The 23,175-nt window shown below is 42.0% G+C and overlaps 1 protein-coding gene across 5 annotated transcripts in view; it reads left to right on the top strand.

Annotated features, from left to right (window-relative positions):
• Positions 1–4,391: 4,391 nt before the first annotated feature.
• Positions 4,392–23,175, top strand: part of LOC119742554 (aftiphilin-like) — a 55,224-nt gene continuing 36,440 nt past the window's right edge. For all 5 annotated transcript variants that reach the window (XM_038218620.1, XM_038218628.1, XM_038218638.1 and 2 more), the window contains exons 1-3: positions 4,392–4,544; positions 9,270–10,887; positions 15,862–16,028. In XM_038218620.1, the coding sequence (XP_038074548.1) occupies positions 9,283–10,887; positions 15,862–16,028 (1,772 nt within the window). In that variant the 5' untranslated portion in view covers positions 4,392–4,544; positions 9,270–9,282. The remainder of the gene's footprint in view (positions 4,545–9,269; positions 10,888–15,861; positions 16,029–23,175) is intronic.

The raw sequence follows: 23,175 nt of genomic DNA on the forward strand, positions 1-23,175 counted from the left end.
CGCAAATTGCTTTGCCGCTGGTATAGGTTGCATACTTGCAGAGTTTTGGAGAAATGCTCGTGCAAACAACGCACGCGATTCAATGGTGTTGTTTTCACAGATTGAACGCACACTTACGTCAAAACTTTTGCCAAGTTTGAAGTTCGACCACCTACAATGGTCGCTCAGTCAACTGCAAAAATAATGTGCCCGTGTACATACAAAAACATGGTATGCAGTGCTATTCACCCATTGATCCAGTAGTATTCACCCATACTGGACAAAGTATCGCCCTGCAATGCACGTGCGCGTGTCCGTCCTTTTTGCATTGTTAGCGTCATATTGAGCACGCGCGCTTTAGCTTAAACATGACGTAAACAATTGAAAAGAACGGCAGTGCGTGCGGGTGTTATGTTCTAAGCTACGTTTGCCTCAGAAAATACTGCTTTTTGCAGCTTTTTCGAGAACCGCTGGTCCAAACTACTTCCAATTCGACACTGCACATTCTGCTGTCCGGAGCAATGCACCCGCCGATTTTCAACTTCATACGGTGCCCGGTTCTGGAGATAATCGGCGGACAGACAGACAGACGGACAGACGGACAGACAGACAGAGATTCCTTGAATTGTAGTATAGACTAGTGCAGGGCTAGTCGAAAATGTGCGTGTTCGGAAGGGGCAGTTGAGAACTGCAGCTCGTGCAAATAACGCAAATTATTCAATGGTGTGAACGCACACTCGCAAGTTAAACGCACACAATGTCGTCACCCCCCCCCCCCCCCCCCCGGGACTGATATTTTCCCCTACTGATATTTTCCCCTACTACAACTGTAGCCCTGGCGTAGTTGTAGGGCGATACCATATTGTATTAGAGTTGCTCAGTCGACCGCCTACATACAGTGCAGTGATGGTTGCTCAGTTGACTACCAAATGCATGTGCCCGTGCCCGTGCCCGTGCATGCCACTCACGTACGAAGACATGGTGTGCAGTGCTATCGCCCTACAATGTGCCCGTCCTTTTTTTCATTGTTGCGTCATATTTAGCACGCGCGCTCTTGCTCAAACATGACGTAAACAATTGAAAAGAACATCAATGCGCGCCGGGTTCTAGGCTATATTCTGGCGCGCTAGGCCTCAGAAAATACTGCTTTTTTGCAGCTTTTTCGAGGACCGCTCTTCCAAACCACTTCAAACTCAGCACTGCACATTCTGCTGTCCCGAGCAATACACCCGCCGATTTTCAACTCCATACGGTGCCCGGTTCTGGAGATAATCGGCGGACAGACAGACAGACGGACAGACGGACAGACAGACAGAGATTCCTTGAATTGTAGTATAGATTTAGCTTACTAAATAAATAGACCTCTTAACCCGCGCTCACCCTCTAAACTAGTTTCTCTTGCTGCCAGCACTACGCCTGCGTGTTTATAACCCTCCAGAGGGTGTTTACGCAGTACTGAAGCAGAAGCAGAAGCGTGCGCGGGATCAGCGATGATTTCGCTACGGCGGTGGTGTCACTGCAACCTCGTTCCCATGGGTACGAGATCTTGCTGCGCCATGTTGTTTCCCATCATGCCTTGCGCGAGTAAAGGAACGCGCTGGTGTCACTGACTTTTGCTGAAGCTATTGCTACGGCGGTGCTGACATGTATTCATTTTGTTTAAGATCTATTTAATTTTTGTGTAGACATTTCGAGCATGGGTAGGCAGGCCTTAGGGCTACAGTGTTTAAGTACACTTTTGTTTACCCTGGCCGGTTTGAAATGTTATATTGTCCTTGTTTTCTGTCCCTCTATCTCCTCTCCCCTGCCAAACTGTCCACCCTCCCTTCCCTCCCCTCCACCCCCCCCCCCCCCCCCCCCCCTCTCGAGCCATTCCTTCTCGCATCCTTCAGTCTTGTCTGGTCATACTTTTTCAATTTCCAATTTTGTTTACTTTTCGATATATCTTTGCTTTGTCATTGTACTTTTGTTCATTTGTTGGCCGAATAAATAATAAGAAGAAGAAGAAGAAGAATCACGGGAGCGGTCACTCGAAAATGACAGTCAAAAGTACTGTTTACATCACATGTAGAGCTCTACTGCAAGTCACAAAGACTCATTTTAGGGTTGTTAAAAAAAGGGGGAAAAACGGACTCCCTACGTGTAGTCATTTCGTGAAAATCACACCACAAAATAACAATGGAGTGCGCGCAGGGCTAAACTGGGAAGGGGGCCGCGGGCCGCGCCACCGGGAGCCTAGCCGGAGGCGCCACCCACATGGTACCCGGTACGCTCACTGCCCCGCTCCGCTGGTCATGCCTGGTACCCACTGCCGTAGTTGCATGTGTAGATGTTTTACAAACTAATCATGTAATACTGTTTTTTTCAAGACTTTTTTTTTTTACTAAACTGATTATTTGGGGACGGATCATGGTATCGGAAGGTCAGGTGCCGAGTTTGTCAGGTGCCGAGTTGGAAGTCGTGAGAAAGAGGCAAAATTTGGGTGCCGAGTTTGCTGGGTGCCGAGTTGGCAAGGTGCCGAGAAGGTGCCGAGTTGGCAAGGTGCCGAGTTGGCAGGTGCCGAGTTGGCTAGGTGCCGAAGTGACCGACATTCGAATGTCGGTCACTTCGGCACCTAGCCAACTCGGCATCATCGTCTGATGTTGGTGGAGATAGGAGGAAGGGCACCATACAGAACAGAGTTAGGGAGATGTTGCCAAGAAACGTTCTGAACAGCCCGCAACATCCGTGTATAGGTGCCATCAATGGATGCAGAGATCTGTTTGGTCAGGGTCCAGGACTCGCAACCGTAGAGGAGGATGGATTCTATTGAGGTCTTGAAGATCTTAAGTTTGGTGGTCTTGGAGATCGAGGATCTCCATACTTTGGTCAGTGAGAACAGAGCAGACCAAGCTTGAGCTTTTCTACACTCGACGTCATGAGCTGTGTTGGTGTAGGAGCCCAGATACTTGAAGTCATCAACTTTATCGAGCTTACTGCCATCCAGTGCAGTGACGTCGTCAGAGGTAGATGGGTTGTATACTTAGTCTTCTTTGCATTAAGAGAGAGACCAACGGACTTGCAGCAAGCTTCTACTTTTATGGAGGAGAGATTCGGCATCAAGGAGAGTGTCAGCAAGCAGACTAATGTCATCTGCATAATCTAGGTCGGATAGGCATTGGGCAGGGTGTCTACTACTCCTACGGCGTGAGAGAGTGAGACCATCAGTGACATTTAATGCTGTCCGCAAGGCATAATTCAGAACTATGATGAATAGGTAGGGGGCGAGGGGATCACCCTGAAGAACTCCAGTGTTGACGGAGAACGAATCAGATTCACCTTCTGGAGTGAGAACAACAGCACTTGTATCTTCATACATAATTTTGATGGCATGAATGGTCTCCTCCGGGACAACGTAAGCCTGCAGGAATCTTAAACATTGTTGATCTGTCAACAGAGTCAAATGCTTTGCGGAAATCAATTAAGATGATGGCGGCTTCCTTCATTCACTATAAACACTTAAAATCACATGCAGATGTTGTACTATTTATTTGCCTTAATTAAGTTTCAAATTACATTATGTGCCAAAAAAATCCATTCTGTCAAATTTTCTGTCAAACTCGTTATTTTAAAAAAATTATGTCAAAGTTAGCCGAAAATCGGCTTAAACGGTCATCCTGGCGTTGACAAAAAATGCTTTGCCGTGGTGACCAATACTAGTGTGGCGCGCCCTCTATTGAAAGAGATTTAAAGTGCAGGTTTGTCTCCTCCGTGCGCACGTGCGAGACCACTAATTTGTTTAGCGCGCACTTTTTCGACAGAAACTATTAGACAAAAGTGTGCGGGTACGGTAAAGTGCGACAACAAGCCCAAATTTCAATTCAATGAAACAGATATTTTTCACTCCGTACAAGGCGTACATGTGTTGCTTTAATTTGTTCCATGAAAGTTGACTTTCATTCGGATTGTATTTTTCGCGTTTAAAACACTACATTGTTTTGGTCATTTTATTTTAATTGTTTGAGGATTTTTCATGAATGTCAATCGCCCGATGTAACCCATCATGACTAATCACTAGACGAAATTTCAATTCAATACAACTGGTATTTCTTGAGTTCAGTCCGCACAACCATGGAGTTATAAAATGGCAGCACAACGAATGCACGTGTTGCTTGTGTTCATGAAAGTCGACTTTCATTCAGATTGTATTTTTCGCGTCGAAAACATTATATTGCTTTGGTCATATTATTATTTTTTTTAATTGTTTGACGATTTGTCTTGAAATTCAATCGCCCTTATACCCACGATCATCATTACGAAATTTCAACAAGTATTTCCTTGAAACACCGCCACCATGCGACGATTCAATCTTCCCTGCGTTGGTAAACGGCTTCATTCGCAGTAACACGTACAATACAATGGACAAACCGGCCGGTGGAAAAAAAGTACCAGCGAATCGGCATAAATAGAAGATGGCCGAAGCGGAGGGTGTTTCTGTCCTTATTGAAAAATAATAAATCACTTAATACCAATTTCTACTTCTTTACTTTAGCATCGTTATTTATCTACCTGTGTGTATGTCGAATGTAAGTATGTGTTTGATACTGTGAATGAGCTTGAAATGGGATGAAAATATCTGTTGTTGATTATTTTCTGCATCGGATGGATTATTCAACGTCTGCTTTAAAATTATCTGGGCCTACCAAGTACCATGTCTACACGCGTAAATGACCAGATGACGTAGGCCTACATGGGCGATCGTGAAGTGTAGGGCCCCAGTTTTGTTTTGATAAAATTAGAGTCAAAAATGTTTTTTATTGCTCAAAATACCCCGCCACTCGATCTATCCACCTCGTAGCCGGCTACGAGGTCACGGTTGGTTGACCTCAATAAACAATCTCAGCGCTACTTGTATGTAAGATGGGTTGCCATATTATCGTGGGACTTATCACGTTTCTCGTTCGGAATAGAGATTCCCCACTAACCTTCCCGAATTGTCCTGTCTTTTGAGTAGTACCGTAATTTTCGGAATATAAGCCGCGGCTTATACGTTGAATTTGCCCATGAAAATGTTTACTGTGGCTTATACACAGGGCGGCTTATACGCCGAGCCTTGAAGAATAAAAATAAGATTCACATGTGTATTTAATGTACTGGTACAAGAAGAGATGTGTTGCTGAAATGAATTATAAATTAAGAAAGTCATTAACAAACCGAAACCACGTCTCACGTAAAGGTACCGAGCGGTAAAAAGTACGGCTAGTGAAAGCTGTCTTCGACACTTGCCACCAGCCGTACGTGATACTGGTACAGTGCAGCAGTGATATGCATGCTTTCCCCCAGCGGACCACACCATTTGTGGTAATAAAGGGGTGTTCTTTCTTGGGAACAATAATTACCAATATTTCCGCTGTTTAAAAAAAAAGAAAAAAGACGACTAAAATTTGTATGGCGTTCGAAAAATTTATTTATTACATAATCAGTTGTTCAACGTCACAATATATTTTGTTTTCTTGAAATGTATTCAAGAAACAATGTAAAACTCAAAAGAGGGACTAAATCACCCCTTACAAAATTAATGGATTCGTCTATCAAAATGTCCGCTTCGTTTTGACTATTTCCGAAGAAAGTTACGATCGAAACTTGAATTTTTATCGCAACTACTCGTTAGTAATCGCAACAATTTGATAAGTTTTGAGGTAAAAACGGACCTGTTTATTCTTAGGACAAAACAAATCAGCATCTGTTGCCACAAAGCAAGATTTGTAGCGCTCCAGTCAGACAACACACGGTGGGTTTCATACTCTCTCACGTGCTGTGGGAAAATGTTGTCATTCACCGGCGTGCGTGGCGCAGGCTGCCGGGCTAATGACGGGGCAGCCGACAGCAGCAGTTCCCGGTGTTTATTTCTCATCAATTCCCATATTTGTTTGTAAAAGTATCGATTGTAAATGATTTGATATAACTTTTGTGGCCCTTTTAATAGCTTCTGTAGTGTAAATGGAACTGGTTCAGAGCATTTTGACTAGAATTTGGAGGCCTTACAAAATTGAAACCGCAGCGGTCGGTGCGGCTTATACGCCGGTGCGGCTTATACGCCGACTTCAAATCTTAATTTGCAGATTTGTGCGTGCTGCGGCTTATATGCCGCGCGGCTTATATTCCGAAAATTACGGTATAACTCTTCCTTTTGAAATTGATATAAAAAATTCCGACGGTGGTGTGGTTTATTCCGTGTACGATGCCTGTGAAAATAGACATGCTCGGAGTGTGCGAACGGAGGTGGACTCCCTATTATCGCGGTATGCGGGAAGTGGTTTTTATAATGATCTCAACTTTTTTATTCACAGTTAATGTTTGACCAAAACACCCCCTGAATAAAGTCTGATATTTTCCCTGTAAGTTCAAGTTGATTAAAGACTATTATATCTGCAGGATGATTTCTAAGACCCAGCCCTTCCCCCGAAAGGAGAACACATGAACTCACTGAGGCAAGTCTACTGATTGGCGATTGGGGGCGCCATTCACTTTACACGGTGTGCCATTTTATTTTTGTTAACGCGCTGTGCTTATTTTGATCCCGTAAAAGTTTTTACGTTTTCGCGGTGCAAATATCGTCCTTCGACCTCATTTTACATTTGCAGCTGAAGAATGGGAACCAGGCAATGGAACTTTCATGGACAGAGCACCATTAAAGAATTATGTTAAAATATAGACGGTACCTTTTAGCAGACATGGTGAGGGAAAATTTGCAAGTTTTGGAAAACGTTATTATTTATTAAAAATCGTTAAAAGTCCCGAAAGACACAACATTTTTTAATCGTCCTTTGTATACAACTTGGCAAAAAGTCCTTAATGACTGGTGAACTGGAAAAAAATTGCCACTTGAAGGAGTTTTGGCAACGCAAAAAGAGAAATTTCCCATGCCGCGATAATAGGGATGCCGCGATAATAGGGAGTCTGACTATACTATGCGTCATGCTCCATTGCACTCCCACTTCGTAATCGCGTAGCCGCCAACAGGGTAGTTGATTTGGACTTAGAATTTTTTCAGCAACTCCCATTCCTTTTGTGTTGCTTCGTTCTCAAGCATATTCAAGGGGACTCCCTCTCCGTATCCGCGTAGCCGCCAACAGGGTGGTTGGCAAACAATGGTTGGTTTGGACTTAGAATGTTTTTCAGCAACTCCCATTCCTTTTGTGTTGCTTCGTTCTCAAATAATGGACCCCCACTCAGTATCCGCGTAGCTGGCATGGACTTGAATTGTTTCTTTTCCAGTGATTCCAACCTCGTAGCCAGAGAGTTTAGGGGTGTATTTCCGAGTGGTGGGGTATTCTGCAATTAATCCTTACAATCAAAAGCAGTCTTTTCTCAATTCTTATGACACCCGTTTTGCAATTTAGAACAGATTCTTGGGGTAGAAATCATTCATGATTTTCCTGTGCGGTTTGTGGCCTGTGATTGAGGGGCCCCGTAGCCGAGCGGTTAGAGCGTGGAGGACAATTCGGAAAGGTTAGTTGGCAATCTCTATTCCGAACGAGAAACGTGATAAGTACCGCGATAATAGGGCGTCCCATCCTACCTACATTACCTCCAGAACTGTTACTAGGTTTTTACAAACGTTAACAAAGACCAATAAAGTTGCTGTGGCAGACAATTGCCATTTTGAAAAGAATGTTGCACCCTGCCACTACTTTTTTTCATCGTATATTATTGATATCAATGATTATTGTTGAAAAGACATGATGAATCTGGCAGGGGAAAGAATTCGGCGATCGTGTCATGGACATGGTGTAGTTACGGGCCCGGTTCCCTATAAGTACAAGAGAACAAATTTATTTGACTTTACAAATTACATTGTAGTTGGCAATATTTATGATGCAAGTATGTCATAGATAGAGGGCAGGTTCTTCTAGATTTCGAAGGCACCCCATGTGCCTTTCTAGCACTATCATTTACTGGGTCTTCATAATGGGATTTGGTTGGGCCCCATGATCATGATATTGACGTATTACTAACATCTAGAATTCCACTTTCTCAAACCCCCCCCCCAAAAAAAAAGCTTCCGTGGTTGATCCATAACTCTTTAAATTTGTTAACAATGGTTTTTAGGACCTCAGACCGACAAATGTTTGAGAAATCAGAGTTTTTACTTGCGTCACCACCGTCTGTTTTTCGACATCATGATCGTTACACGCACACTTGATACAACGATCGGAACTGCTACTGCTTGGGGTCATCGCTTCTTACATTCAAAATGTCTGCCATCAACAGATGTTTTACGTGTGCATATGGACCCCAGAAAGATGCCTAAATTTCTTGAAATTCTTGAAGGACAAATTGTTGAGAAACTTACCAGGTAATAATGGCTTTTTGCAGTCTTTAATCAGTACAAACTGACTTTGAAACTTCTAAGGCCAAATGAAAACGAAAAGTAGTTTCTCATCCCACTTTTTTGCAAAAAGGAGGATGTGGACACTTTTTTTTCTTTTTGGTGGGTTCCAATGACAGATCCAAGATGGCGGTTGGTCTTTGTTTTTTTCAAAGTATCCATTGCATTTGTGCATTTTTTTTCTCCAAGACGGTGGATGTTGTGTTTCTCAAAATTCCAATCACTTTTCTAAGATAATATTTTAAGTTCAAGTCAAAATGGGTACTCATTTATGTTGAAAACAAATATTAACCCTAACCGACCTGAATCCTTCAAAATCCTCTTTGCCAAAGTGGAGGAATTTGGAGGATTGAGGTTACATGGCACAAGTGCGTTACTGATTTCGTAGGAAGCACTTTGTCAAGGTCTTGGGCCGGACCTTGTGTTGTTTTTGCTCAGCCATGCATAAATATAGGCCTGGATTATGCTTGAAATCCTCCGTACTGCTCCAGGATGTCACTGGCCAAGCCTCAACATAATTGACAGTCACTGCCGCAGGATTTTGCAGGATTCAGGCAGTGGTCACCCCTCCACAGACCATATTCAAGAAATATTGGAGGAATTTGCAGGATTGAGGCTATATGCTATTTTTCCATGAGGCCAATTGGAGGATTTTGCAGGATTGAGGCTACATCCTAGCAAAAAAGCTTAGGGAGTTAGGGTTAAGACATAAGATATGAAGGTGAAAATATCAGAAAATACAGCAGAATTCGCCGTTAAAAAAGTGAAATAAAAATTTGTTAATAATTGATGCGGCAGGAAAAAAAAACAATGCGGGCGTAGACGAGAAACTGGTAATTTTTTTTTATTTGGCCTAATACGTAAAATATGTATATTATTGATTAATTCACGTTACATGTTTCACGCTTGATATTTTCAGGTAGTGTCTGAAAATGGCAACCTCCAAGACCTTCATACCTATGGTCTCTGCCTCCCCTCCTCCACTGGATGGCTTTGATGATGACGAGGACGATGATTTTGGATCCTTTGCCAGCGCTGGTTTCTCACCAGAAAAGCCGAAGCCCGTTGCGGCCAATGACACCCACTTCTTCCCCATCAAAGAGGAACCGCTAGATGTTGAACAGGACGAGGAATTTGGCAATTTTGCAACTTTTGAATCAAACAACCAGACCGGCCACACACACACGAATGGCGACGACGTCATCAATAGCAGCGACAGTGATTTAGAGTTTGGAACATTCCCAGTTTTGAAGAAACAGACAGAAAGTATCGATAATGAGAAAAGCAAAACTAATGTTAAAGCATTCCATAGTTTTACGAATGGGGGGGATCCCAACGAGGGTGACAACTCGTGGGGGGACTTTACAAATTCTCCCGATCGCAAGACCGATGTTGTTATCACTGATAACAGCAGCGAACCAGAGAACCAAAATTTACAATCAAGTCATTCAAAGAGCAAAACTTCTAAAGATGTTCTATCTCAGGGAACAGGGGATAACAAGGAGACCTGTGACGATCTGAGCAGAAACAGTGTAAACACAAATTCCTCCAACTCTTACAGTGATGACAATGCCATGGATTTCCATTCTCCGTTCACGTCGGATTCACATTCCCAGGACACTGACTCTTCCGACTTCCAGTCATCTCAGTCTGCCAAAACAGAGAGGTCTGAGGTTTGGTCCAAAGCAAAGACCCCTGAGTTGTCCCACAGCGGAATGGTTGATGTCAAAAGTCATATAGAGGAGCCACCAAAGGCAGTCTCGCATGAAGAATCCATGAATGAACCTTTCACTGTGGAGCCAAAACAAGGCGGCGTGGGGCTCCAAACAGTCGAGGCTGAAAGTGTAAGCGAGGATGAATTCGGGGACTTCAACTCGGTGACTTCAGTCAACTCCCAGGAGAAACCAAACAAGAATGTTATATCATCACAGACTTCAGATCAAAGCCACCAATCCCAAGACTCAGACTCGCAGTGTGCCAAATCAGATATTTCTCAAGGAGACTCTCAACACTCAGTTGGAGGCGGCTCAAGCATCTCCCGATCCCCTGAACCCCCGGCCGATGACTGGGGAGATTTTGACAGCGTCCCCACCAGTACTAAGGAGCCGACCACTAAGAAATCTGAAATTCTCGGCCCGGTGACCTCGCACGATGATGGCGACGATGATTTTAATGACTTTGAATCATTTAATGAGAAGCCAACGTCAGAGGACAACAGTACGTCCCAAACCCAGGACGACAGTAGTTTTGGTGGGTTTGGGACCTTTCACACAAGCGCTTCCTGGACGCAAGAAACCAAACCCACCGACACAAATCAGCCACTCAAGCAGCCCACTCAGGCAACCCCATCCACTACCTCCAATCTCAGCAAGGATGATTTTGGTGACTTTGGAGCCTTTCAGGAAGGCAGTAGTACGCAAGCCGCACCCCGTGCTGCGGGGGACTTTCAGGCGTTCAGTGGAAGTCAGAACGAAGCCAAATCTGACTTGAGCAGGTTCAGCTTGGCATTTGACACAGTGTCAGCATCTTCTTCACAGGTTTGTTAAATCTTTCTTTAAAGCTATAAAGAAAAAGGAAAATGATTTCCAGTAGAACCATGTAGAAACTGGATGAATACTTCCTAGAATTTGCATTGGGAACAGTGACTTTGTATGGATGTGAATGAATGTTTTGTTGCATTCTGTGGTTTTGTGCACATGGATGTACTCATTATGCAGTCATTATGGACCATGTCACCCATGACATTAAGCCTGCTAAATTCTGACAGGCATCACAGCCACCCAAGCATCTTGGCATGCTATGTTTCCATGTTTGTATGGAATGGAAATCCTTACTTTTAAGGATCTGGGGGGGGGGGAATGTTTGGATAAGATCCTGTGCTAATACCAGAATGTTAAATTGCCTGTCACATTAATTACAAAATTGGTAGTGTGGTCACTTATTCCCGACTCGAAGCCTACTCTGTACTGCATCTGTATGGGTGGTTTAACTCTAACCTCCCCCAACCCTTCAAACTCCAACGGCAGGTGGTGTTGGAATCTGTCAGGATGGGAACGGTACCCCTAAACTGACGGTCTTTTACATTGGGTTGGCACACCTCCAGAATCAAAGTCAGAAATATGTGTGTGCAGTTTCCCATATGATGTTGGAATTTGCCTGGATGGGTATGGTTCCTTGTAAATTATGCTAGGGAGTTAGGGTTTAAGGAAATATACAACATTTGCAAACGTCAAAAAACCAAACTACCAAAGTATTGTGAAATGCCTAACACGACTGTAACTAAGTAAATAATAGTCTTAAGCATCCTGTGAAAACATGGCACCTGGTGTGCTGTCAGTTTCAAATTGTATCAATTTCCAACGATGGTTGGCCGACCATCGTTAGAAAAAAAACTGACTTATTTCAATTACTGCCCCCAATTTGCCAAATTTAGTTGGAACGGGTGCAAGCCAGCTAGTCTGGTTCCCTGACCTGACAATTCCCCGACGTCTATTGCTCCATTTTGTCTGAAGTAGGGTCAGGGAACCAGACTACAAGGACAGCATTTTTCTTTTGGTTTCCTTGCATCTACATGTGCATGTGTGAAGACAAAACTTTGAACAGGTCAGTGTAACAATATTTGCTATAAAACACTAAACCCCAAATCCATCCATTTCTGAAAATTACAGCCAAGACAAATCCTCAAAGGCGGATTTTGGGGCATTTCTTGTCTGAACAATCACTGTTCACAGTTGATTTGTAATTGCGATGCTAACCACACTGAATCCAACAAGATCAAAAGAGGGCTACATGTATGTTCAATACTGACGATCCTAGAACAGTGTTCTCCACATGTAGGTTTTGGGAGGGCGGGCCGCCCTCCTAAGAATTAAGGCCGCCCTGCCAAAGGATTGGCCGCCATGCCAAGAAAATTGGCCGCCCTGCCAAGAAAATTGACCGCCCTGCCAAGAAAATTGACCGCCCTGCCAAAAATTTTACAAATCATGGATGAAAACAACTTTAATTCCAAGGCGCAACACTGGTTAAAAGCTCCCTTCTCCACAGATTATTTTCCGCCCGGCGCTCTGGATCAAACAAGAACTCGAGCTGCTGTGCCTGACCGCCATACACAGCATTGCCGTGGCAGGCCACAGCCAGCTGACGGTTAAGCGTGCGCGTGCGACACTAGTAGTACACGACTGGGAAAAACACCGTACAATACATGTACACGTCACACCAGTGGAGCCTAAATCCTGCAACCTCCTCCTGATGCATGTGATTTACCACGTGATAAATGCTGCAGATAATTTTGTATCGCACTGACATTCCGGGCTCTCCTGATGTCCGGATCATAAGTGCGATTCCAAATTATTAGCTGCGTTTATCACGTGGTCTCGTTATTGGCCAATCAGACGCCGCCTATCATATGCGCCACATGAAGCAGACGGGTAGCTCGGAGGGCACCGATAATTTTGCACACAAACGACCCTGGGTACTCGGGTTAAAATCTAATTTCTACACGTTCGTATGGGTCTTCATTGATGGCAAATTTCGTCGAAATGACACATCCTGAACATGCAGACAGGAAAATTTAGATTTCTAGGTGAGTACTCAACATCCATACAGAATTGTGTAAGGCGGATCGATTTTGGCGGAGGGGAGAGGGAGTTCCCCAAAACCACCTTGCAATCGTCGTAACCGTCGGCGTTCGTACTGACCCAGTTCACCACTCGATGACGTCATACCGATGGGTGCCAGTCCGATGGCCGCCCTCCCAAGAAAAAAGTCTGTGGAGAACACTGCTAGAAGAAAAGATGTGTGTACATGCACACTGTTGGATTCAGCATTTAGCGCACAATACTGTACTCTTCGAAGGGGAGTGTGGCCTAGTGGTTAGGATGTATGACTCATGATCAGAGGGTCAGGGGTTCAAATCCAGCTGCTGGTCATATGTTGTATCCTTGGGCAAGCCACTTCACCCCACATGGCTCTTTCCATCCAGGAGTATAAATCGGTACCAGCATTACATGTAGCTGGGGCGTAACCTGCGATGGACTACACGTACATTTACATGTAGCATCCCATCCAGGGGGGAGTAGAAATATTCTCATTCGTTTCACGCTACCGAAACTGGAGTTAAACGCTGGCCTGATGGGCCACATTGGCTTGTGACAGACTTTACTTACTTTTTTAAGTTACTCTTCGAAAACATTTTTATTAACCACGTATACAATGTTTGACACCAAATTGCTACATAGTATGTAATTGGTATACATGTAGATAATCCAGATTAAGTACCTTTGTTGTGAACATTGGTATGTACATGTGCATGTTCCCCTCCTGTAGTGGGTTCGATTCACAACTTGAGCAAAGTATGAAAATACCCCTTTATAGCACAAGGATCAATGTTTTGCAGTGACATGTACATTATGTACACTAGGAAGGAAGTTCAGTTGCATGTGGAGGATTTCCTGCTTTTCTTAAATTGCCAAAAAAAAATTCTGGCACCATATGTACACATTCTTTTTTACTGTGCCTCAAATTTCCTGCAACAATGGCAGAACCTACCGGTATTTGTAAACTTTAACATGTGCATTTTCATTATGTATGTTGAAGGTTTTTTTGTTTAATCAGTCCCAATAAGTCTTTTTTTTTTCATTGAAAATTTCATAGCAGACATTCTTAAAATACGACAGTTGAAAAAAAAGTGGTACAGCTTTTGAAAAAAATGATTTAATTATGTCAGAGTTCAGTTTAAAAGACCTGTTCATGCGCATGCATAGATTTCCCCAATTATTTGTACTTCTCAAACAGGTGCAATAACTGCAAAAACAAATGTGGACAGAGAGCAGTGCTCGCTGAAAATTAACTTCCCCCCCAAAAAACCCAGAAACTGTAAACATGCACTGTGTATATTTGGATGTGCATACATGTATATTTAATCATATACTGTATCTGTGCCTGATCATTTTTCATGCAGATATTAAACATTCATTTCTTAATCTCTCAATCCTCCCTAGATAGATTTGTACATGTACAGTATGTATGCATTCAGTTAGTACATGTACATTGTACATACATGTATGATCTGATACACCCTACCCTCTTAAGACGTGTGTAAAATAGGGAACAAGAGATTGTATACGTCTCCACAGGGCAATTTCTATAGATGAATACGTCTCCACAAGATTGTCACGAAATAGATATATGGATTTTACTCAAAAACTAGGAATTTCCAAGGTGGGTTGATTTGTCGCAAATGGAAGAGTTTTAGAAAAGGGATATTAAGTCCAAATTTTAGCCAAGGAAATTAATTCTGGTTAAAATAAGAGCATTTTGAAACTTCACTTTCAAACCCGAAACTTTTACTACATGAGAACAAAGAAATGTCTCCACAAGAATACAAATTTCAGTATGTGTGTATGTACATGTATATGTACGTGTATGGGAGCACATGTATGCAAAATACCATACGCGTAGTTGGTGTGTGACAGTGTACAAAATATGAATGATTTCAACAGAAATTTTGTACCCCAAAGGATGTTCTTTGTTATTTTAATGGAGTAACAATGAGTGAACAAAAGGTTCACTTATGCCTTAGCATCCCAGCGATACAAAACCACTGCCCTCTGACTCCGCCTTAACGCATAAGGTCTATTGAAAAATATACAACATTTGCTTTTGCTGTAGTTTTCAGAAATGGATGGATTCGGGGGTTAGTATTTTATAGCAAATATTGTTACACTGGCCTGTTTAAAGTTTTGCGTTCATTCATGCAGATGCTGGAAAAACCAAGAAAAAAGAAGATGTTTTTGTTGTCCGGTTCCCTGACCCTACTTCGGACAAAACGGAGCAATTTATAAGATGTCGGGGACCTAGACAAAGCGGAGCAATTTATAAGACATTGGGGAATTGTCAGGTCACCAGACTAGTTGGCTTGCACTTGTTCACGGAGGTGTAACCAATTGCAAACAAAATGTGGACTACATAAATTTGGTAAACAGGGGGCAGTATTGGAAAGAAGTCATTTTTTTCCAACGACGGTCGGGCAACCATTCCATTGGGAAAAAGTCAACCTTTCCGTTGGAAATTGATACAAAAAGTCCACTTGTCTTGATAATGACAGCACACCAGGTGCCATGATTTCACAGGATGCTTGAGACTTTTATTCACTTACAGTTATTCATAACAATTTTGTAGTTTTGTTTGTTGATGTTTGCAAATGTTGTACACAGTATGTTACATGTACCTTTAACCAATGCAGACACGAGGGTCATTCCTTTAAAGTGAACTTCAGTATTCTGTTAAACTTATCCTTATCTTCACCTCATTAAGAAATCTTTGAGAGTTACGGCTGTATGGATGTAAAAAATTAAAATTGCACTTGCTAAAAGGTTATAAATTATCATGGATTTGATAAATTGGCAGTTTTAAACCACAGATTAGTTTGGCTGTGAAGCATGGGCGGCTAGTCTTCCTTATTCAGCAAGCTTTAGAGAATCCCAGCTTTTTAATTCGCTTTTCCACTGCAGGCCCCGAGCAGTCGAGTGGACAGAGTATTCAAGACGTGTTTCCCCGGCAACGGGTCCCCTCTAGCGGCTAGTCTCGTGGTGGACCTGCTGATTGACATTGTAGTCAAGGGACGGCAGGAGGCAGAAGACCAGTCCGCAATCTCAGACTCTGGCAAGACTCATGCAAGGCAAGTACATGTTGTAGCAATGCCAATTTAACCCCCGTTTTTTGATAACCAAGTGCTGTTTTTTTGTATAGATGCTAGGTTGCAGAAGTATACATGTATACATGTGGATGTTTCCATGCAAGATCTATGCAAGATGCATGTACGGGTAGACCAGAGCAAGCTTTGCACAAAATTTGTCATTGCTTATTGGACCAGCCAAGTCACACACAAAATTAACAATATGCATCTTAATCTTGTAAGTTGTTGAATCTCTGAACACAATATGAACAAGCAGTCGTGTTCTCACCGTGGATCGTGGACGTCCTATTGTCCCTCTTTTGTTTGTACTTTAACTTTTTAGGAAGACTCCCATAGGTTTTGTACACGACCCCAATCGTGGACGTGGATGCTGGGAATCGTGGACGATATTGTTCTCTTTTGTTCTCTGGCATTTTTCGTCCACGGTTTGAGTAGATGAACACGCCCATGTATTCATGTACAGAAGCGATAGGGTGCGATGGTGTGGCATCGAAGCACCACGTGACCATCCAGTTTCCCTGTTGTCGGCCATTATTGTAGTAGGCAAGCATTTGATTAGCAGCCAAGTCGCGTGTTATTTTCGCATAAAATAACCGCGATGCTTTATCAGATGACATAATGGTCACTACCTGTGCCGTGTACATGTGTACCAGGCTTTCAAGTATTCCTACTTTTCCAACGTTGTCCTAGTTTTTTTTTTACCTTGCTCCTACTTTTCCTACTTTTTTCTTGAAATTCCTACTTTTTTTTTGAAATTGCTACTTTTTCTTATTCTTTTATCTCACAACTCCAAAAAATGAAATGCCACTGAATAGGCCTATGTTTTATAACAGTCTTACACACTGTCATAAGTAAATCACACAATGAAGGGCTTGGGCGCAGGAGTACTGCAACTGTACTTCTAAGAGCTAATACTTGAGGATGGAGCACAAGTGTTGTGAGTTTAGAAAATGCCAAATGAGGCTTAAGATGCTGTGGCCATGGTTATTAACGAAAAACACTCCTGAAAGCCAGCAAAGGTCCTACTTTTCTCCCGCATAGCTGGTATATTAACCAGTTCACATTGTATGACGTTTTGCAGTATTCGGAACAAATGACAAATGAACACACAAGGAGCGAGGCCGGAAATATCTGTCTGTGACCCGCTTGCAGCGAGCGAGGCCAGAAATATCAGGGTGTGCTACCCCCAGATGACGGCCTGAACCCATAGCATTGAGGTTCGTGAAAACAATGCCATGCCTGGGTCTGGTCAATGTCAAAATAATCCTGGCACGAACTGGGTTAACTACCATTATATTTGTCATAATTCCTCAAAACCTCAAGGAAGTAAATTATGGGTACATATATCAATCATGAATATTATTATTTTTTCATATTGGTCCAGTGTTTGCCCTTTATACCACAGATGGTTTAAAAAACAACCTGCCTGGTCTCTGCATTCCATTTTTAATTCGGTACTTACATGTACGTGTATTTTGTCTGTTTGTTTTTTACATGTAAAAGTTGTTTTTTTAAATTACATGTGTACATGTAAAAGCTCAAAACTGAACAAACAAAGGATATCCTTCGCACAATCTAACCTTTTAATTAATACAGCATGCTTGTCTTTAATATTTTCTGACATTGTTTGTACAAACAACACATTGCACAGCGCATGCGGCAGCGATATTTCATCATAAATCCAGATTTCATTCCACAGCAGATTACGGTGTTATTGGATTTCCCCAACGGTTTAATACCTCGATGCAGAGTGACAAATTGCCTGCGAGCGGACATTTGCCAAAAAAGCGCACGTGCTGGCACGGGTTCTAACGTTCTGCATGTCTAATTTAAATCAAAACATATTGAGCAGATATATTCAGCAGATATATTCACAGGTTTTCACTGTTTAAAATGCTTGTTACAATGTACATGTATATGCTGAATTGTGAAGCATTTTGGCTTTGCTGTAGATTTACATGCCCTCAATTTACAGCTTGAGCTTTAAAAAACTTTGAAGCAATGTTAGCTGTTGCTCATCGTAGTGGTTTGTACATGAAAAAATGGGCACACTTTTCTGCAATCATGTCACTTGGTGGTCGGTCTGCCTGTCTGTCTGTCCCTAAAAATTAACCAAAAGTATGGTGTTTCACATGTGCCATCGGCGTCGCGTTTTTCGGCGTCGCATTTTTCAGCTCTGGCAGGGATCATTTTGATCGATTTCATGCAGGACTTTCATCATGTTCATGCAAGACTTCTTGCAACACGGCCAGAGCATATTGTGCACTCGCACTTGCACTGTAAAACATCTTCCTTGACTAAGGGGGACCCTATTTTGTGAAGTGGTATCCAGAAGGAAGAAATGTCCCCAAAAAGTGGGCGGGGTGCAATTTTTAAGCTCTATAGGAGCTTCTACCTATGTCACTTGTTGGGCGGTGGGTCGGTAGGTCAGTCGGATGGTCTGTCTGTCTGTCCTGAAATTAGACCAAAAGTATGGTGTTCTTTATGTGCAATCGGCGACACAATTTGTTTTTTTAATGCCTATGGAAAATCTCATTTGCAAGAAAAAGGTAAATTGGACTCAATGGTGCAATTCAAGGTTTCCATTAAAAATTCTATTTCACATCCCATTAAATTTGCTTATTGATTGACTTCAAACAAACAGTAAAAAAAAAAGAAGAATGACCTCAACAGTAAACCTACAATTCTGGAATAGGTTTTACTCTTAACATGTCACTTCTTATTCTCAGTTATTATTGAAATTTGAAACTCTGCATGTACATGTATCAGGGTGTGAAATCTCGGCTTTAAAGCGGATTTTAGCTTTTTTTGTTTTGGATTTCAGCTTTTTTCCCTCACTTGCTGTGTACAAAAGTATAGGAGATTTCCAAAGTTCAGCTTTTTTACACCTTTTCCAGCTGTTTTCAGCCATTTTTATCAGTGGTCACTCACACCCCTGATGTACATGTATTTAAATCAAAATGGTGTGACCACGCATGTCATGTACATTAGTGGTGGTATTCAAATCCAGATTTTTTTAAATTCGGTTTGAATTCCACTATTCAGTTAAAATTTTGGAAATGGGATATTCGAAACCAACCTTAAAAAAAAATTAAATCTTCATTTTTTTGTGTGATACAGGCTAAAGAAAACAACCGAAACATCCCCCAATTTGCTCCATGGTCTCTGATTGTGACCGCATTCACTTGCTTCTGGGCTTCTTGGTTCATGAATAGCCTGCTTATTCAACTAATCTGGGAGTTCCCACCCATTTTTTTTTCAACATTACGGCTCTGGAGTGTTTTTGTAACTTGCAGAATGGTTATTGAATCCTGCAAACTATACCCAATCATTGGGAGGGCATTGCATGTGACACCTCACTCCGCACTTTTTGTTGGCATGACTGTGAGCTGGATGGGAACTTCTGGTGAAATCGGATAACCGTTTTTCAGTTAGAAAAAAAATAGGACGACCAGATTTTGAAATCACCGATTTCTCCCAGCACTAATGTACATAAGCTTCGTGCCAAAAGTTATTCTGAGAAACTTGACACATTTAAGTTTCAGTATATTGTATTAGCCTAAATACAGCAAACCTCATTTGAAACTTTATAGCTTAGCAATATTGCTGACCCACCTCAATCCTCCAAAATCCTCCTGGCGGTTTTGGAGGATTTTGGAGGATTGAGGATGAATGGTGTTTGAGAAACATGAGGATTTTTGAGGATTGAGGATAAATGGTGTTGAAGCACATGAGGATTTTGGAGGATTGAGGATGAATGGTATTTGAAGAGGAGGATTTTGGAGGATTGAGGATGAATGGTGTTTGAGAAACATGATGATTTTGGAGGATTGAGGATGAATGGTGTTTGAAGAGGAGGATTTTGGAGGATTGAGGATGAATGCATTTTTTGAGGCAGGACTGTCCGGCACTTTTGAAGGATTGAGGACGCTGGGTATCCTTCATTTGAAAATAAGTGCAAAATTTTGGAGGATTTTGGATGATTGAGGATGGTTCCTACCGGTAGTAAAAAGGGCCTAGGGGGTTCTGGGTTAAGTGTAAATATTGCCAGGCTGTAGGATGCAGGGTCATCCCTTTGATACACACTGCTGCTCTGAAGCACCTTCATTATTTACTTGAACCATACAAAGGATTCAATGCAAAGAATTCATTGTGAAGAGAGTTTCATTCACATACTGCTGGCAATCATGTCATAAATGGCTCTGTGCGGTATTTTAACTCCCGACTTGTAAACGCTAAAATTGTGAATGACATTGCCCAAGAATGAGCGATGTTTACTTTCTATCTGCGAACACTTTGCGAATGGAGGCGTGTGTGCAATACACTCAACATGTGTATAAAGTTTGTATTTTAATTAAAGATGAAGGTTATGAAATGAGCTAACAGCCTGACTCAGACGATCAGATCAGCCGCGTGCCAAGTGCCCCACATGTGCTGAATCTTGGATACCTGTAAATTGTGGGATTCTAATAACCACCAGAGCCTGAAATTAGTTGCATCTCCGTGCCATCGTTAGGTTGATTAAATACAGTGGCTGGAGTAATGTGCCAGCCTTCTGTGGTAAAACTCTCCTGGGGAATACACACGTCTTGCAGGCTGCATGGTTTGTTACTTGCATCATCGAACACTTGACATTTTTAACGGAGTCTCTCATCTGATACAGTGAATTACAAGTTCTCTGTAAATCCACACACTTGAAGATAATTTAAACATAATTATTTTTCAAAGTTGAACAAAGAAATCAACTGTGAGCGGGGTTTGAACCTGCGACCTCCGGATTGCCGCTCCGGTGCTGTACCAACTGAACTATCTGCCTATTGTTGGTGGTTCCATAACATAGGACTGGATAGAATTATATAATATTGGATTGCTTTGAGAGGGACAGAAGACTATATTGCACGAGCTGTAACAATATTGCACTCGTCTGTGACTCGTGCAATATTGATAGCAAGTGCCATAAAGTGTTGCACCGGTATCCCTTGGGAAAAAAAAGCCATCCAATATTATTATTATTATTATTTATATCAGGCTGACTTTCAGGAAACTGACTTTATTTCTCAAATTTTGTGGAATATTCCTTGCTAATACCGCAGCAAATTTCACGCCGCTCAAAGCTGCAGTGCCCGTATACCTTAGTGCTGCGTACGCGTGCAGCTATGCGCGACGGTACTGCATGCAACGTTCTGTTGACTGGTTGACAACAGTGCTTTCTACACTCTAGATCATGCAGGAACCAGCAAAAATGCCCTGATGAGGACAATGTCAAAAATAATAGTGTTGTCATCTGGGTTCTTTACTGACATTACATTGCAGTCATCCGTGTACTTGTTTACGAAAGCATACAATACGCTGATTTATTTTTCCCACTGGAAGCCTGATATAAATAATAATAATTGTTATTTTAACGCACCTCGTCAATTTTTGATGATTTAAAATTCTTTATACAGCCAGCCCTGTTCAAACAAAAGTACAGTGTATCACAGCACTGATGTGTACATGTTCCTAAGTTCTTTTTGATCATGTTAATTGTAATGATCGTGTTTGGTTTTTGTACTTTGTGTGTGCGTGTGTATTTAATCTGGCTAGTCTCAAATCCATGATGTCCACTATATGTATAGTACATGTGCAGTGCATCATACATAATGAATGGCAAATATGAATAGTAAACGTGAAACAGTGCTCACCGGATAGTAGTACATACATGTACATGATACAGTAGTAATTGTATATTCCTTGGAAACTTTCCTAATTATTTTTGCACCAGTGATCGTAACTGACCCACAACGTGGTGCCAAATTGCCTGTGCTAGTGTAGCGTGGCCGCCGCTCCGTGGACCATTAAAAGCACTGATTATTCCACTCCGGCTTTACAGTTTAGGCTGGTGACTTTGCGGGATGACTCGTTCTGAGTCCCAAGGGAGGAGGGGGGAGGCGGAGAGAGGAGAGTTAAGCGTAGGGAATTGATCCGACCAGCCGAGGTGCGAAGGGGTAGAGAAACGGAGAGGGTAGGGACGAAGTCACGCATGCCAATGTGATAATAAAAGGATGAGTGATTGGGATGAGGAAGACATGAATGGACGCAATGAGATAGGGGAGTTGGGAGATGAAGAGGCGGGAAGTCCTTGAGAAGAGCAACCAACCTCCTTCCTCTGCTCAAAAAAAGAAGAGTGCTCAGAAAGAGAAGAGATACAACTCCATGTAGATGGGATGAGCAGAAAGATTTGAGAGTGAGTGGTTCTTCATTTACTGAGAGCAATCCAGTACTAGCATGAGGTACGGTGAGTCAGTCTGGTATCTAGTGGTATAGGTTTTCCCGGCAATTTCCTGAAATGTTCATTCACTTCTGAAAATCAGTCATTCATTTTCGTCTGAATATGAATGCACATCTTTTAATCCCATTTCAATAGAATGGAATGCTCTTGTAGCGAAAATGAAACGCGTGTTCAGATGTTCTCAAATTCAGATGAAAATGAATGACCGATTTTCAGAAGTGAATGAACATTTTAGGAAATTGGCTGGGAAAACCTATATTAAAGTTTTAAAGGAACATATCTATGTACAACATTTGTTAAATTGCTGTAATCTTCAGAAATGGATGGATTTGGGGGGGTTAGTATTTTATAGCAAAAATTGTTACACTGACTTGTTTGAAGTTTTGTGTTCGTAGATGCTGGAAAAACCAAGAAAATCAATCATGTTCCTGTAGTCTGGTTTCCCCGACCCCACTTAAGATGAAACAGAGGAATTTATAGACGTTGGGGAATTGGAAGGTCAGGGAACCAGTCTAGCTGGTTTGTACCCATTCATAGTGTGTAATCGATTGCAAACAAAATGCAGACTAACTAAATATGGTAAATTGGGGTTAGTGTTTGAAAAAAGCCAGTGTTTTTTTCAACGCTGGTCGGCCGACCAGTGTTGGAAATCGATACAAAAATACCACTTGCTTAAAATTTATTTCTTTTGGTTACCTGCATATGCTAATACATGTATGTACCTTCAACATGTCAGACGGTTTTTCAATTTCTAATTAAAATGTTACTTTTTAAAGTTACCTTAACCTTACATTTTCATGTACAGGTATGTACATAAGTTTGTATCTTTATTTTATAAATTTGTTAAAGATAAATAGG

The sequence above is a fragment of the Patiria miniata genome, unplaced genomic scaffold (genome assembly GCF_015706575.1).
Source record: "Patiria miniata isolate m_02_andy unplaced genomic scaffold, ASM1570657v1 HiC_scaffold_11, whole genome shotgun sequence".
In the NCBI taxonomy this organism is placed as follows: domain Eukaryota; kingdom Metazoa; phylum Echinodermata; class Asteroidea; order Valvatida; family Asterinidae; genus Patiria; species Patiria miniata.